Source organism: Colias philodice, chromosome 19, assembly GCF_061535455.1.
Source record: "Colias philodice isolate Cphi_HAF_F1 chromosome 19, ilColPhil1 Martin Lab GWU primary, whole genome shotgun sequence".
Lineage (NCBI taxonomy): Eukaryota > Metazoa > Arthropoda > Insecta > Lepidoptera > Pieridae > Colias > Colias philodice.
In genome coordinates this window covers 4,070,972-4,086,877 of record NC_143104.1, presented here as the reverse complement: position 1 = coordinate 4,086,877, position 15,906 = coordinate 4,070,972, and the positions used below count along the sequence as shown (strand labels likewise).

Genomic DNA, 15,906 nt, shown 5'->3' with positions numbered 1-15,906 from the left:
GAGTCGTAAAAAAAGATAAGACATTTTCGAAATGAAATACTTAGTACACTATTATCATATTAATTACATAATATATTAATATGGTATCTGGATAATGAGATCATTTATTAGATGACTCGTGTGACTAACATATTTCTTGTATAAACTAAGATGTTATGCTACGGCATTGAGGTATTATTACTACGTATAGAGAGGACACCACGAACAAAATCTGTGCAACAATCGCGGCGGTGCGGGGCGCGCGCGGGGCGGCTAGTTAGTCACAGATATAAGCGATGTTTGAGACGCTTGGCTCTAACTCGTGTTACAAATAGTACGTAGTACGTACGTGTACGTAGTACATAGTAACTCAATGTGCTAAGGTGTTTCACTTGCTCATTTTCGTATGAATAAAATTAAAAGTATCTAACATTGATTACAATTTACAGTTCATTCAAAGTATCATAATTTTTCTTGAATTTTCGAAAATGAAGTTCTATTTATTTTTAAAAACAGGAATCTGGAATGTTTCCTTTCAGAAAATTTTGCTATTTCCAGTATTTCACGTTGGTACTTTCCCTCCAGGGCCCATCAAAAATTTCCACACTGTAGGTAGGTATAATTGAATATTTTGCAACCCATATATGCAGGAGTACGTAGTTAGAGATTTATTAAATTAACTTCAATAACGTCAATAACGAATCACAAAGTAAATATTGTGCTGATGTTAAATGATCGCATCGATTAAATTGTATTTTGAACTTTGATTTTTGAACGATAACGTCACCAGTGGGTCGACACTTATGGCTGGCGTCCACTAGGCGGATCGGGCCGGGCCGCATCGCAACGCAAAAATACGCCGGCCTATGTTTTGTATGAAACATCGTCCATTAGCGACGGATCGGGCCGGGGCGGGCCGCAACGCATTGGCGGATATCGCTTCGCAGGCGGATTTCTGCCGGCGGTGCGCTGCGGCCCGGCCCGGCCCGACCCGTCTAGTGGACGCAGGCAGGCGGATGTAAGCGGCGAGCGTCTGTTAGATAAAATCCGCCTAGGCGATCCGCCGCGCCCCGTACAGGTGGACGCAGGAGCAAACAGCGCGTCCATTAGAGACGGCCCGTTGCGATGCGGCCCGGCCCGATCCGCCTGTAATGGACGCCTAGCATTAGAACATCGTTTTCGTTAGGATTCCATTATCAAGCAATTTTAAACTTCATTCAATTGACATAGAGTTCAAATTATTTTGTACTTTTCCAAGACCTAAGGGCGAGTCTGGCATGCCAACATTTAGAAAAAATATATTTCTAATGTTGGCCTCTCCGATGTAATCAAACATTATAAGATTTAAAATTTTAGTTGTAATTATTTATTATTATTTCTTCTTTTTTTTTAAACCTTATTTTTGTACATTTTAATTTTAAGCTAGTACATTTATAAATTATTTCTTTCTTTCTTCGATTTCTTGTCAATGGTCAAGACTTAAGCATAGACAACGTCTTGATGTTGATTCGTTGTTTGTAATTTGAATTCAAAATGGCGTTTTATTTTGTTTTGGTGGAAGTTAAACAAAATTTGTTCTTCATAAATCGTAGATTTTGTTTTTTACTCAGTTAATCAAAGTGTACATTGAATTTGTTAATTTGTTAAATTTCTGCCAAAAGTGATAAAAGAAGAAAAAGTGTTATGTGTAAACAATGTTAAAATCTTTGTGTGTACATAATAATTATTTGATTTATGACTTAATATTTGCAATATATACCCAATGACTGTTCTATAAGGAAGATAAAACATAATAATTACATAACAATTTATGAGAAAACTTCTCTATTACGTCATGTTCTGGCTGTAGAATCAATTGGAGAGATATTATTATGTCCAAAGAAAACAACGGCTTCTTCATATACAATTCCAATATGGCGATCCGAACGGCAACGATATAATTAATAATTATTATTGGTATCGAAATTTAGAACGAGATTTTAAAATAGAAATCCCGCAAAATATTTCAAGGAAAAGTATAAAATGTGAATCTAGTTGTATTCACATAATATTTAAGCCGTTAGCCGAATTAAGTCCTACATGCCTAAATAAATATATTCAGTAAAATTCAAATGGAATTAACCATTTTTGCTGATTATAGTGAGTTTTAATATTATATAAAAATGTTATTATATAATTAATATTATATTATAATAAACTTATTGATCTACATTGTTGGTGTTTTATTTTTAATTTCCTATAAATTTGAATAAGCATGAGAATTAGTAGTGATGTTACCCAGCATAGAAAATTTTATCGATATCGATATGAAGTTTTATCGATAATATGCACTCAAAGAGACATCACTAGCACGTCAACTTTTAAATGTTGGCAGCAATGTGTGTCATTTTTGACGTAAGTGAGCTTATGTTGGTATATAAGATTCGCCCTTAGCCAATACATGCATATGTGTGCGTGAGCTCGAAATCAAAGTACTGAGTGCCGTCTCTTACTTTAATTCTTGCTCTGTGAACGTCACAATGTCACAATATGATTAAGTTTGACGTGTATGTCAATTTATAGCAATAATAAAATATCATGTAAAAACTCAAATAAAATTGAATTATTATATTAAAGTATATAATACAAAAGTCTGCAGTCTACATGTCCAAAGCTAAGGTTAGTAATTTTTAAGGTTTTACCAAAATTTATAGATAAATTAGGTAATTAATATGTAGGATATTTATGATCTTATCATAATATTGTTATCAGAAAATGAAAAAGTAAAAACAACACTTTTAATCTAAACATTGGGAATTTAATAACTTGGCAATTATTGAAACATAAATACAGGCTACCAGTTAATAATAAAATGTATACTTACAGATTCTTATAGGATATTTATGGAAAGAACGAATAAAATCCTTTCAAAGGTTGACCTGTAATAATTTATCAAGTACAGTGAAAATGGCGAAGTTTTACAAGATAGATGGCAGTCCCCCAGCTCGAGCAGTGATGATGCTTACAGACATCCTTAAAATTCCATATGAAGAAGTAATAATTAATCCATTCCTTAGAGAGCAAGATACACCAGAATTGACCAAGGTAAGGAACACAATAAAAAAAAAGTTGTCAGGTATATGAAATTAAAGAAAATGGTGATTGATGGTCATGAATTTCTATCTCACTAGCTGTTCCCCGCATTTTCACCCACATTACTCTGCTCCTGTTTGTCTTAAGGTGATGATAAATAGCCTTCCTCAATAAATGGACTATCTGACACCAAAATAATTTTTTAAATCGGACCAGTAGTTCCTGTGATTAGCGCATTCAAACAAACAAACTCTTCAGCTTTATAATATTAAGTATAGATTACATACTTTACTACAGATATAGCAATTTATTGATAGGTACTAGCTTAAAAATAATATACATATGGAGAGAATCAATCAAGCTGTTTTGAGAAATTTGATTACTAACTCTGACACAAGAATTTTATTTAAATAGAGATAAAATTACATATTTGCATAAGTTATCGTATATAATTAAGTTATACAATTAATCCTTACAGAAAAACCCGATGAGAACTATTCCACTATGGGAAGAAGATAATTTTAACTTAGCTGACAGGTGAAATTGATTTTTTAGCACTTAAAAACAATTTAAGGCTCATCAAATTAATTTTTATTGATAGTATAAAATTACTTCTGACTGAAGGAGGAAAATGTATTAAATAAATTAATAGTCTAGTCAAATTCTAAATCATAAGCTTTGAATGGATCTGCAGGATGTTGTTGATATTATATCAATAAACAACAAAAAATATACATTTAATTGTTATATTGAGTATATTACACTTATTACTTACCCCTTACTTATCATCTTGATAATTTATTATTTATTCCAGTCATGCCATAATGTTGTACTTATTTGACAAACATGCAAAACCAGAGCACTGTTATCTATATCCAGAAGATAGAAGGAAAAGGGCCATAATTAACCAAAGACTATTCTTTGACTGTGGTATTTTGTTTCCAAGATTAAGATCAATTATGGTAAGCTATTTTTTTGTGTCTGTCTTTTATTAGGTACTTTTAGTGTCGCTTGATAATGAACTTATTCAAAAATTGGAATACACAATTATATTTGAATTAATTCACATATCATTATTTATGTTAAGGTTTTTTTTTCAATCAAAAAACTGTTAGCAGAACTAAATCTCCTCTTTACCAATATTCAATTAAATACAATACTTTAAAAATATACATCTACTCATTTAATAAATAATACAAATTATAATACTTAAGATTTATTACTTATAAATTACAGGCTGGTACTTACACAGGTAGAATGACTGAGATATCAATGTCAACAATAAGAAACGTTGAAGACTCATACAGGATACTCGAAGCTTACCTTTCCGAAAATCTTTATTTGGCTGATGATGTCGCCACACTTGCAGATTTAAGTGTAATGACAACAATGTCTTCACTACATGGATTGATTCCTATAGATCAAAATAGGTGATTCTATTTCTCATGTTTCTACATAAACGGCGAAAGTTTGTAAAAATATTTGTTACCAAACAATCACTGAATGGTTTTTAATAATACATGGCAGTGATTTAGCTTATGCCCCAGCCACACTATGCTACTCGTCCTGCTACTCGTGCTGCTCCTCGTCCTGCTCATCGCGCTGCCGCTCGCCTCGATATTGCCGTCTGGCCACACACTGCTCTACTCGCGCGATTAATCGCGACGCTCTTCACTAGGGATGGGTCGTCGACGTATTTTTCATCAACGAGACTAGATAGTTAAATGTCGTTCATCAACTAGTCATTCAACTAGTTAAAATCTTCGACTAGTCCATGTGTAAAATAAATAACTATTATTAAATAAATTCTTAAAACAATAAATTCTAATCTCAATAAAACAATTAATAAATATTTATGCTTTCTTACAAAAATTATACTCCCTAAAAAAAGTATTACTAAAAAACTTATTATCGTTTGTTTTTATAGTTTAAATTCAAAACATTGGTCTTGTAAACCAAAAATATTTTTTTTAAAAAACTTCAAAGAAAAGAATTTATTCTTATCAATAAGACTGTTTAGCCGTTGAATTCAACTAGTGCATTGGTGAGCGATGGACTAGTCGAATCGTTGAGTGTACATATAGACGGTTAATTTAACTAGTCCGTTGATTCCATGACGCCCATCCCTAATTCGCACTCGTATTGCCGGTCCTTTGACTCGCGCGCAAAAGCCGACAGCAGTGAGCAGGACGATGAGCACGACGAGTGGCATGACGAGTAACGTGGCCACACTACGTCCCTGCCTACTTCCCTCGTCACTTCCCATACCACTCGTCGAGTCGTGTGGCTGGGGTATTATGTACTAGAATAGCATATAAGCTATAGAAATACTTGCTTATGCATGCAGGTAAAACTGACAGCACAGCTAGTAAATTATAATAGTACTTATATTTTTTTAATAAATGAAGATATGTTATAGCTTGCATATATGAAGCTAAAATGAAAGTGATAAAATAGTAGGTCCAGTTGTATTCACTGTATATTTTAATATAAAATTGCAATAAGTATTTCAGTTCGTATGCTTCCATTCCATTTTAATTTCTTTAAAATAATTAATTTTTACACATTAATATCTTAAAATAACTAATACTTACACATCATTTCTTTTAGATTTCCGAAATTAATGCAATGGTATAATACTATGAAGGAAAAAGATTATTGCAAGAGAGTGAATGAGCCTGGTGCAATACAGCATGTGATGGGGTTGAAAAGATTCATGGAACATAATAAGGAAAATGCCAAAGCAAAACTATGAAAAGTAAATTCTATAGAAATAGGGTTGTTCAGTTTGTATTATGTAGAAATAAGTAATTTTGTAAGTTTTATATGGTATGTGGTGACTGTTAAGCTATTTATGAAAAGATAATAATATATACGTTTTAACATAATCATTGCTATTTTATTTATCATGCTTCTTATTAACATTTAAGTATAGTGATGGCAAGTATAATAAAAAACATTATTTTGTTGTCTGTTGAGAGATACTGGTTCTGCAGTGTTTTTTAATGGGTGCCACTGGTAAAATTGTCCATTTTTGTTTGCAATAAAATCATCATTCATTTCATTCCAATGAATTTGGCTTTGAATTAAAAAATATTGCAAAATATTATAAAGCTAGTGTAAAAGGGAAAGTTTGTAGTTTACAATAATCAAGTAAATATGAATATATTTTTATTTTTTTTACGCCGACAACTAAAAATATTTACAAGTTCTGGTTTTAGGTACAATGTTATTATTTTTTTTTATTCTGTCTCAGAATAACCTTACTACAACTTAATTTATTTAGGCACAAGATGAATGAGTACATTGTTTTGCTGTTCATATAAAATTGTAAGTTATTTCAAACTATTATAATATAAGCCTTACCTTTAAGATGGTAGCATATAACATTGTACAAAAGTGATACATACAAGATCCTTGCTTGATATGAAATATATCTTGATCTCTACAGTGAATAGTTACGTCTACATCCATCCAAGTGTTCTATAATCATCTTTCTTAATCTTCATATGCCTTATTCATTTTCATTCATTATTTCTAGAAGTTTCCTTCATATAGCATGTTTTCTGTACATTCAAATGTGTCAATCAACTATGCTAATCTCAAATCCCAGGTCGGATTGAAAAGCTGCACTTCTATGACTACTCGTATTTCACTAAATATATATGGAAGTACTAAAATACCCAATAATAAGAGGATCAACAAAAAACTGTTTACGAATCACAGGTTCTTTTTATTCCGATAACTAAAAAGAAATGCAAAGAGTTTTTCACTTTACACTCCGTTAACGTCTAGGTCTACACATATGGATAACTTTACGAGAAAAAATTAATGATTACAAAAAACGTTACACATTAAACATTTCCTATAAGTCTTATGAGTCTCTCGTTACCACTTGCATTCAGAACAATAATAGCACTTATCAATACACATACAATATGAATACGTTCCACAGTCATACACGACACAGTATTATACAAACTGCGCTCAATAAAACGTAATGGAATCGAATACTATTCGTCACTTTCCGATTGAGTGTAGAGTTCATGGGCGATAGTAACACGTTAGTCTTATGTGCTGTGCGACGGCTACGCTTAGCCGTCCTCCTTTGGCGGTGTGAACCATCCTGGAATAACAAACGCTATGTTAATTATATCAATTAATTTTTGATTTGGTAAGTTATATGAGTTGATAATAAGCAAAAAAACTATAAACATAGTCATAGTAACAATCGATAATATGAGATTTAGGAAGTGACAAACTCGTAACAAAACCTCCTTTGTTTTTATCTGATGCACGCTGGCGAGGATGTACTGCGACTGCGACACGACTTTAGTCGCGACTGTTGACTTCAGTCGCAATTGTAACTCACCGTTCTTCTCGTGTATCTGCACTAGGCACTTGAAGCTCTGTTGCGCGCGGGCGAGGCTGTACTGCGACTGCGACACGACTTTAGTCGCGCCTGTTGACTTCAGTCGCAATTGTAACTCACCGTTCTTCTCGTGTATCTGCACTAGGCACTTGAAGCTCTGCTGCGCGCGGGCGAGGCTGTACTGCGACTGCGACACGACTTTAGTCGCGCCGAACTGGATCCGCGCCTTGCCCTTGACTAAAGTCGCGGCTATCTGCATGATAACCGCCTCCACGGTGTACGCGGACGACCAGCCCTGTTTCGTTAACAGCTCCATGCATATCGCGCCGCCGACTAGCACGTAGCCTCCTGGAATTATAAAAAATAAGTATTTTTTAATTCTGAGCTAAAATAATCTATTGATGAACTCTTTCAACGGTTTTTTCGTATGTGTAGCATCCTGCAGGGGCGTGCACAGAGTTTTTGGACAGGGTAGGCAGAAATTTGCAATGATAATAAGTCATAAAAACTAATATTTCATATTGCAGTACTGATATTTGATTGGAGATACATAGTATTTCCGCAAAATAATGGAAAACATATTATCACGAACATAGGTCATATTAATATCTATAAAATAATTGTCAAAGTAGGTATGATATCCTAACTAGTAGTTCTATATTATGTAATTAATGATTAACTTTACCTTTGTGTATTACAAATTCCGGTATAGATCCATTTATAGATCGGCCTTTTTCCTATCACTCTCTGCTTGATAAAAGTGTATTCATAAAACAAAAATATAAGAATTTTTCGTTAAATTAGGTATGCCTTATTATCTTACAAAATACACTGATGATAGACATAATCTATCTAGTTACTCTCAAAACACTTCACTTGCAAATTGTCGTAGTAAACATTGTTAATTTTCTCAAAAAACAAATTTAACCTCAAAGTAAACGTTTGTTATTTCCAAAACAAAACAAACGAATAATGATACTATTTGCAGATGGTCTTTACCGCTACAAAATTGTATACATTATCACACTTCTTAAATTGGTCGCATATTCAACTTCATTTTCGACTTTCAATGTAGTTCCGAATTCGGTTCGTATCTAATTCGTATATCTTCGTAAAAAGACACTGCCTACCTTGTGTGTTTGTGTGCGTGGTTTTATTACATCAGTGTGCCGTGTTTATAGGCACGCACACATATAAAATATGCGTAGACACGCAGAGCACACATATAAAAACTTAGACACGGATAGTTTGTGTCTTTGCCGTCCCGTGACGTACTGGGTCCTGTGGCGGCGCTAGTGCAGCGCATGAATAGCTCAGATGAATAGTGACTTGAGCCGAGCCGGTGTTATAGAAATTAGATAATAATGCTATCAAAATACCGATAGATGGATCTAAAATAATATATTTGAAATATATTACTCCAGAAGAAGTGTCGTCTTACAGGCCGATAAGTTTGCTTCCTACTCTTTCCAAAGTAATAGAGATTCTTTACTTGAAAAGGTTGAACTCAGTTATAGAAGAAAACAAAATCATACCGGACCACCAATTCGGATTTAGACAAAAACATGGAACCACAGAACAAATTCACCGACTGGTAGAAAAAATTCACAAAGCTTACGAGGCCAAAAAATACTGCAGTGCAGTGTTTCTTGACATATCACAGGCTTTTGATAGAGTCTGGCATCAGGGCCTACTATATAAAATAAAAACTAAATTACCAACTAATCACTTCATATTTCTCAAGTCCTATCTAGAGGACAGACACTACCAAGTAAGGCAAGGAGAATATGTTACGACCCTTCACAAAGCTCACGCCGTAGTTCCCCAAGGAAGTGTACTCGGTCCTACACTGTACCTGCTATTTACAGCAGATTTGCCCATGACAGATGGCGTGGTAATTGGAACTTTTGCTGACGACACTGCAGCCCTAGCGATCCACGAAAATCCAGTACAAGCTAGTGAAAACCTCCAAGTCTGTCTTGATAAAATTACAGATTGGTTATCAACCTGGCGAATTAAAGCCAATGAAAAGAAGTCTGTACAGGTAACATTTGCGACTCGTTACGGCTCGTGCTCACAAGTGTCTCTCAATGGTGTACCTATTCCTCAGGCCGATGGCGCGAAATACCTTGGCATCTATCTGGATCGCAGACTCACATGGAGAACACATATTTTTACTAAACGTAAAGCCCTTGGCATTCAACTGAGAAAAATGTACTGGCTCCTCAACAAAAAATCTAAACTCTCGTTGGAAAATAAATTACTTTTGTACAAAAGCATCATTAAACCAATCTGGACCTATGGGATCCAGTTATGGGGAACTGCTTCCAACTCCAATATCGAAATTTTGCAAAGGTTTCAATCGAAAATGCTTAGACTAATCACAAACGCTCCTTGGTATGTTACAAACCAACAGTTACACCACGATCTTAAAATTCGAACAGTTAAAGACGAAATCAAGCACTCTATGAGCTCCTACAAAAAAAGACTTGATAAACATCCCAATGCTTTGGCCATGGATTTAATGAAAAACGACACAAGATTCCAAAGACTTAAAAGAAAAGCTCCCATAGATTTATAAGAAAAGAAAAAAAAAAAAAAAAAAAGTAATAACGGCTGGCATCACTGGATCGCTCGCCCTACAAGTCTCAATACATTCATAACCAAGTGCTGAATGTTCTATGAACAGATTGCATTTACATATACATAAAAAAAAAAAAAAAATATTTTTATTTCATAACTACATTGCGCAATTAATAAAATTTAATGACGCTGTGAATTTCATTTATGCATATTAAATATTGATCAGAGTTTGGTAAATGGTAGGGTAGGCAGTGTCTTTATGTCTTTATGGAATGCACGCCACTGGCATCCTGTAGTTATTTAGTTACATTTGTTAATGTGTTTTTAATTGACAATGATGTTCATAATATAAATAATATGAATATGAATAGTTCCATATGTTCCATGATGAAATTAAAAAATTTGAATGTAGAAAATAAATCAGCACAGTATTTACTGAAAATAATAAGAATTTTTTATAAATGTAAAAGTAATTGGGTACTTTTTCACAACAGTACTGCTTAGTGGTGAATATGTACAAAGTCGTAATAGAAAGCTAGTAACAAATACGGACAAAGTAACATGTTTAAATTAATTTTAATCAATCCACACAACTCATCCCACAACTATCTATACGCAAATATTTGTTAATTAACAGTTCCGTCCTAAGTAAACATTCACAAGACTTTAACCTCAACAATTCCTTACCAGATATAATAGTGACCTTAAAACGAAATCTTACCTGATATAATCGGGTACACGACCCTTACAAAGGGCGGCTCAAACGGATATGTCTCCTTGAACATGATATTGAGTAATATCGAGTCCTTTCCCTCCTTCTCCTTGAGAACTAACAGATCATTGTGTAATGGACTGTCCGGATCCACTGACCTTAGTCTAATGTTCCATTCGTATAGTGAATCGTTTACCAACTCTGGAAATTTTAAACAGTCAAAAAATTAATAAACTAGGTGATTGAAATTTTATAGCATAAGTTGACACAAATATTTTTCTATAAATAATTTTTATTTATCTTTTATGAACAATAATTACTTATATTCAACATTCTCACAGGTTAAATTACAATTTTAATTAAGTATATCAGCTCTGGTATATGAATATGGTTTATATTTATCAAATGTTTACACTTAAAACACACAAAACGTAATACATTTCTCACCAAAACAGTTAGAAATTAATAACATTAAACGCAAAACCATCTTACCTATAGAGTACATATTATTCTTAAACGAGTGTGAACGGTATATATCCCTGAGCTCCTTCATCAGCCGATCAGTCGCTTGTAAGCTCCCCGACACGCTCCCCGATAGATAGTCCTGTCGTTGGTTCTGTCTGAGCCGCTCCAGTGTCGCCAAGTGCTCTGTTTCCATGTCATCCTGGAAAATGTTCAGTTTTTATTAATATTTTAGTTATTGATTAAATAAAATATGAAAATTTTCTTTAAGAAATATTGAATTATTATTTTTCATTCCAGAAATCAGCTATTCATACCTTTTTCAACTTAAATAAAAAAAAATCACAAATCTATATATTTATATAAAAGAAGTCGTGTTAGTTTAACACTATTCTATATAATATTAACTCACAAACTTAGAACCAGGAGAGATTTTTATTTATTCTAGCCAATATCTACTTATGAATTAAATAAACATTCTTAATTATTACTATTACTTATTATAATTCTACATACTAATTAATACATAGTTGAAAACATTTCTTAATATATCACTACTAACCTTATTGCTTCTACCAGCATCGTCAACCATCTCTAGTGGCAAGTCATCCTCCCCCTCTGATTCGTCCTCCTCGGCGGCCATTTCCTCGTCCTCCTCTGTGCCAGACTCCGCCCCATTCGATGTTACACTTGGTACTCTGCAATTTTTTATTAATTACTTGTAAATATTTCGATGTTTGAGAAATAAAAGACGGATTTTATTCCATCAGGCCCCAGAATCACAGACACAATAGAAAATCTATTGTGTCGCGGTCGGATCTGGCATCTCGGTGGTTGAGAGGTTAAACGCGATTTATTCATTATATTATTAACCCTTAAATCAAACACCAGCAAATACTGAAACTTAACTTATTGAATAACTTATAAAAAACTACAATATCAATAAGATTCAAAAGCATTAACTAATAAAATTAAATTTTGCAGCATAGAAGTGAATAGTCACAGGAAACTTGTATAATTTTGAAATCAAGTTCATTGTTACCCCAATATTTTAATGAGTAAAGATAGAGAATAAAGACAATCCATATTATACATATAAAATACAAATAAATAAACTAAACATAAATGTTTTAGTTTTTCTCTTCAAAAACAGCAATATCATTCTGAGATGTTATTTACACAAATAGTTAAAACGCGAGTGAATGAATTCGAATAAAATGAAACATAATACAATAACAGAGGTTATAGCAAATAGGTACATATATGTTTTTTAATAGCATTATTAACAAAACCTACAACTATTTATTCACTAAAAATAAATCTTACTACAATTCTTACAGTACTAGAACGGAAGGAGTTACCGTTCAATGAATATTTAATGTAAACACGATCAACGTACGGAAATAAAATTGCGCAGTGCACTATCGATTATCGGGTGTTATGTGGCGAGCGAACAATAGTTATTTACGCTCGATAAAAAGGTGAAAAAACGAGTTTATCCATGTAAACTGAAGTTGCGGAACCTTTTTGCATACTACAATGGCTAAACTGAAAGTGCCAATTGAATAATGTATGGCTAATTTTGCATATTTTTTTAACATGTTGGTACTATAATATATGAATGTTATAACAATAGAGGGATTTAGAGAGGTAGCCAGCATTCATTACCTATGTTTACAACGAGAAAATTATTTTATTCAGAAACAAAATATTATAATTTCATACAAAATTGATTTTACATCTTATAAAATTATGTATAATACATATATAGTATGTAAATGTAGTGCTCGTTTCTTATGTTTCCATTTTTATAATTGTTTACTTAACATAAGTATTTTAATCTCCGCATGCCTGCTATTTGTTGAGCCATAAAGTTAAGAAGGTTAAAATTAGTTTACAAGCATAGCGTTAATTGAGACATTAAAAAAATTTGAAGTGAAATCTGTAGGACCAGTAAGCACCACATGCAACTAATATTTATCTGTGCACCAATATAATTGTTATTAATATTATTAAAGTTATTTACATTTAAATTTCTCATTTTCTAATTCACGAAAGTGTTATTTGCATTTAAATTTCATATTGTTTGACAAACCTCTGATGGGGCGCGGGGTGGAGGGGCAGAGAGAGCGAGTCCAAATCTGGAGGCTCCGGCACACCGTGTAACTTGCATAGCTCTCTCAATAATATACCCACCTATAAATTATTTCATCTTGTTTATTGTTTAGTTTAATTTGCTAAGTTAACTATAAAAAAACATGAACTACAATGAAGAATACTATAAAATATTGTGTGCATTTAAAATAAATTGTGTTTAATTTATTTTGAATGCTAAAAAAATAAATGTTTTTGGAAATGTTGTAATAAAAGAATAATGTACATATATCATCTTCTTCTTATATATAAAAATGAATCGCAAAATGTGTTGGTAAGCGCATAACTCGAGAACGGCTGAACCGATTTCGATAATTCTTTTTTTATTATATTCCTTGAAGGACGAGGATGGTTTTTATGTAGAGAAAACGTAAACATGTACCACGGGCGAAGCCGGGGCGGACCGCTAGTATAGAATAATTACATTGTTTCATTTTTTATAAAATATTTTATACTCATCACTGACATATTATCATTTATAAAACAATTATTCATATAAAACATTATTTTCAGCAACTACACTAAAACGAATAAGCCATTTAACTTTAATGTTAAAAACTTCAATTTAAAATTTATACAGTACCTTCATAGGGACCTGAATTAACCATCTTACCTGATTTATAACATGATTATCTCTCCCCTGTGTGTTACTCAGAATCTGCACAGCATTTGTCACTATTGGATCTTCACTGTCCGCGAACCATACTGGTGGAGTATTTGGGTATGTCTCCTGAAAAAAGAATAATTACAATAGTATAGAGAGAATAATTATATGTAATAGTAATATTTAATCATAATACTGCTTAATAACTCAGGCCCTGGAATCACAGACACAATAGAAAATCTATTGTGTCGTGGACCGATCGGGCCATTCGGGGCTCAATAATGGGTTAAAATTTTCAACTTCAATTAGTCTCTGTAAAAATTGATCTTACAAATTTACTAAAGATATTATTAGCACTGTAAAAAAATCATCTTTCAATTGATTTGAGTCTGAACAATTTATTCTTTGTTGAATGGAAAATATTATAAAAATTGGGATAGATTTAATTTACTTCACACACTGTTCATTAACATTATAATACTATTGTATTATAATACTGTTTGCATGAAAATGTACTGTGACTCAAATTAAAGATTTCAAGCTTCATTTGATTTAAATTTGGATGAGTAATGTTTATATACAAATTGATTATAATATATGTATTGAGATTTGATATTGTGGCTATGTAATGTTTTGTCAATAAATAAGTATGAAAATGTACAGTATGACATATATTAATTATTGATTATTGTATAATGAAGAATTTTTGTCATAAATGGTTATATTTGTTATTGTAAGTAACTTTTCAAGTTTATTAAAATATATCTACTACATAAACACTAACAAACTAACTAGGTACATGTTGAAAGTTCAACACTTCATATTTTGTTTGGAGATACCTGCATAATAAAACTTTTTAACTATTCAATTAATTAATTGTTGATGTATAGTTTATGTTTCTAAAACTATGGTCATTATAATGAAAATATTTCCACATTCATATTAAATATATTTCTTTCTAATAAAATAATCATTAAATACACATTTTTTTACAGAAACAAAATTAAGAAAAGGTATTTTTTTAAACTAATTAAAATATACATAACAACATGTAATAAAACAAAATGTTATATTCTATACTAATAGAAGAATATACAATACTTAACTTTCTATACCCTTAGTTCACAGATTCTTTCAATCTGAACAATACAAAAAGAATTAGGTACAATGCTGACAAAAAACAGGTAGAAAACATGACTAAGTGGCTTTGTCCCAAAATTCTCGCATCAATACCGTTATTCAAACCAAATAGTGCTTACCCTCAATAAACGTAGCTGTAACTAGTTACAAACACTAAGACCAGCGCACTGAAACCTGAATGATCGATACAATGATTCGTCATGGGCTCGTAAATCTCTATCATGTTGAAATGTGTTGCGATCGAAACCTGCGCGCACTGCACCAAACTAATTGCATCACTAATCTTGAATAAACATACACGATTGAAACTACTTGTTAAACACACGTGAATAAACGTTTTAATCTAGAAAATAATCACTTCCGTAAATCTTTTGTTGACAGCCCTGCCCTCATAAACAACGACCCTTTGTCACAAAGGTAATCAATAAACCTGTTCATCAATAATAAAATATGAAGTGCGTACATTCTAAGACAAAATAAAACTGATACAACTAATACTTACTGTGATATTTGCGTGTATCTCATATTTCTTTCCATTTCTGCCAACGAATCTGCAGGTCAGTTCGTCGACACTAGCTGACATTATCTGAAACCGCTCATGATTTTTTGGAAACACTTGTTCTAGAGTCTTAATTTCTAACTTAAGTGTATTTAAGCAAGCCATTAGTGTATTGAAACACTAATTGTATTAAAATAAATAACTAAACACCACTTTAGAATACATAGGAGCTGTTTTACGTTCTCTCCTGAACAAGCAAAATGGCGGAACGCAATGGCGGATACAAACTAAAAATCATAATATCGACGATAGAGGGCATTGATGCGGTA

General features: G+C 32.5%; 2 protein-coding genes across 2 annotated transcripts; one reads left to right on the top strand and one right to left on the bottom strand.

Annotated features, from left to right (window-relative positions):
- Positions 1-2,506: 2,506 nt before the first annotated feature.
- On the top strand, positions 2,507-6,389 carry LOC149479891 (glutathione S-transferase 1-like). Its single transcript, XM_089707346.1, has 6 exons — positions 2,507-2,637; positions 2,845-3,063; positions 3,530-3,588; positions 3,866-4,013; positions 4,288-4,481; positions 5,662-6,389. The coding sequence occupies exons 1-6, from the start codon at positions 2,623-2,625 to the stop codon at positions 5,804-5,806; spliced, it is 780 nt and encodes a 259-aa protein (XP_089563472.1). The 5' UTR covers positions 2,507-2,622; the 3' UTR covers positions 5,807-6,389.
- Positions 6,390-6,763: 374 nt separating this feature from the next.
- Positions 6,764-15,853, bottom strand: LOC149479890 (ubiquitin-conjugating enzyme E2 Q2). Its single transcript, XM_089707345.1, has 8 exons — positions 15,581-15,853; positions 13,948-14,064; positions 13,276-13,376; positions 11,743-11,878; positions 11,211-11,382; positions 10,728-10,919; positions 7,544-7,771; positions 6,764-7,177 (listed from the first exon to the last, which is right to left on the bottom strand). Exons 1-8 carry the CDS (start codon positions 15,740-15,742, stop codon positions 7,146-7,148), a joined length of 1,140 nt encoding a protein of 379 aa, XP_089563471.1. The 5' UTR covers positions 15,743-15,853; the 3' UTR covers positions 6,764-7,145.
- Between the last annotated feature and the right edge of the window lie 53 nt (positions 15,854-15,906).

Coding starts and splice junctions, on each gene's coding strand:
- LOC149479891 (XM_089707346.1), top strand. Junction 3,064..3,529: donor ATACACCAGAATTGACCAAG/GTAAGGAACACA, acceptor TAATCCTTACAG/AAAAACCCGATGAGAACTAT. Junction 4,482..5,661: donor ATTCCTATAGATCAAAATAG/GTGATTCTATTT, acceptor CATTTCTTTTAG/ATTTCCGAAATTAATGCAAT.
- LOC149479890 (XM_089707345.1), bottom strand. CDS start 15,742: ATGGCTTGCTTAAATACACTTAAGTTAGAAATTAAGACTCTAGAACAA. Junction 11,383..11,742: donor ATGCTGGTAGAAGCAATAAG/GTTAGTAGTGAT, acceptor AACATTTTCCAG/GATGACATGGAAACAGAGCA. Junction 7,772..10,727: donor CGTGTACCCGATTATATCAG/GTAAGATTTCGT, acceptor TTATAATTCCAG/GAGGCTACGTGCTAGTCGGC.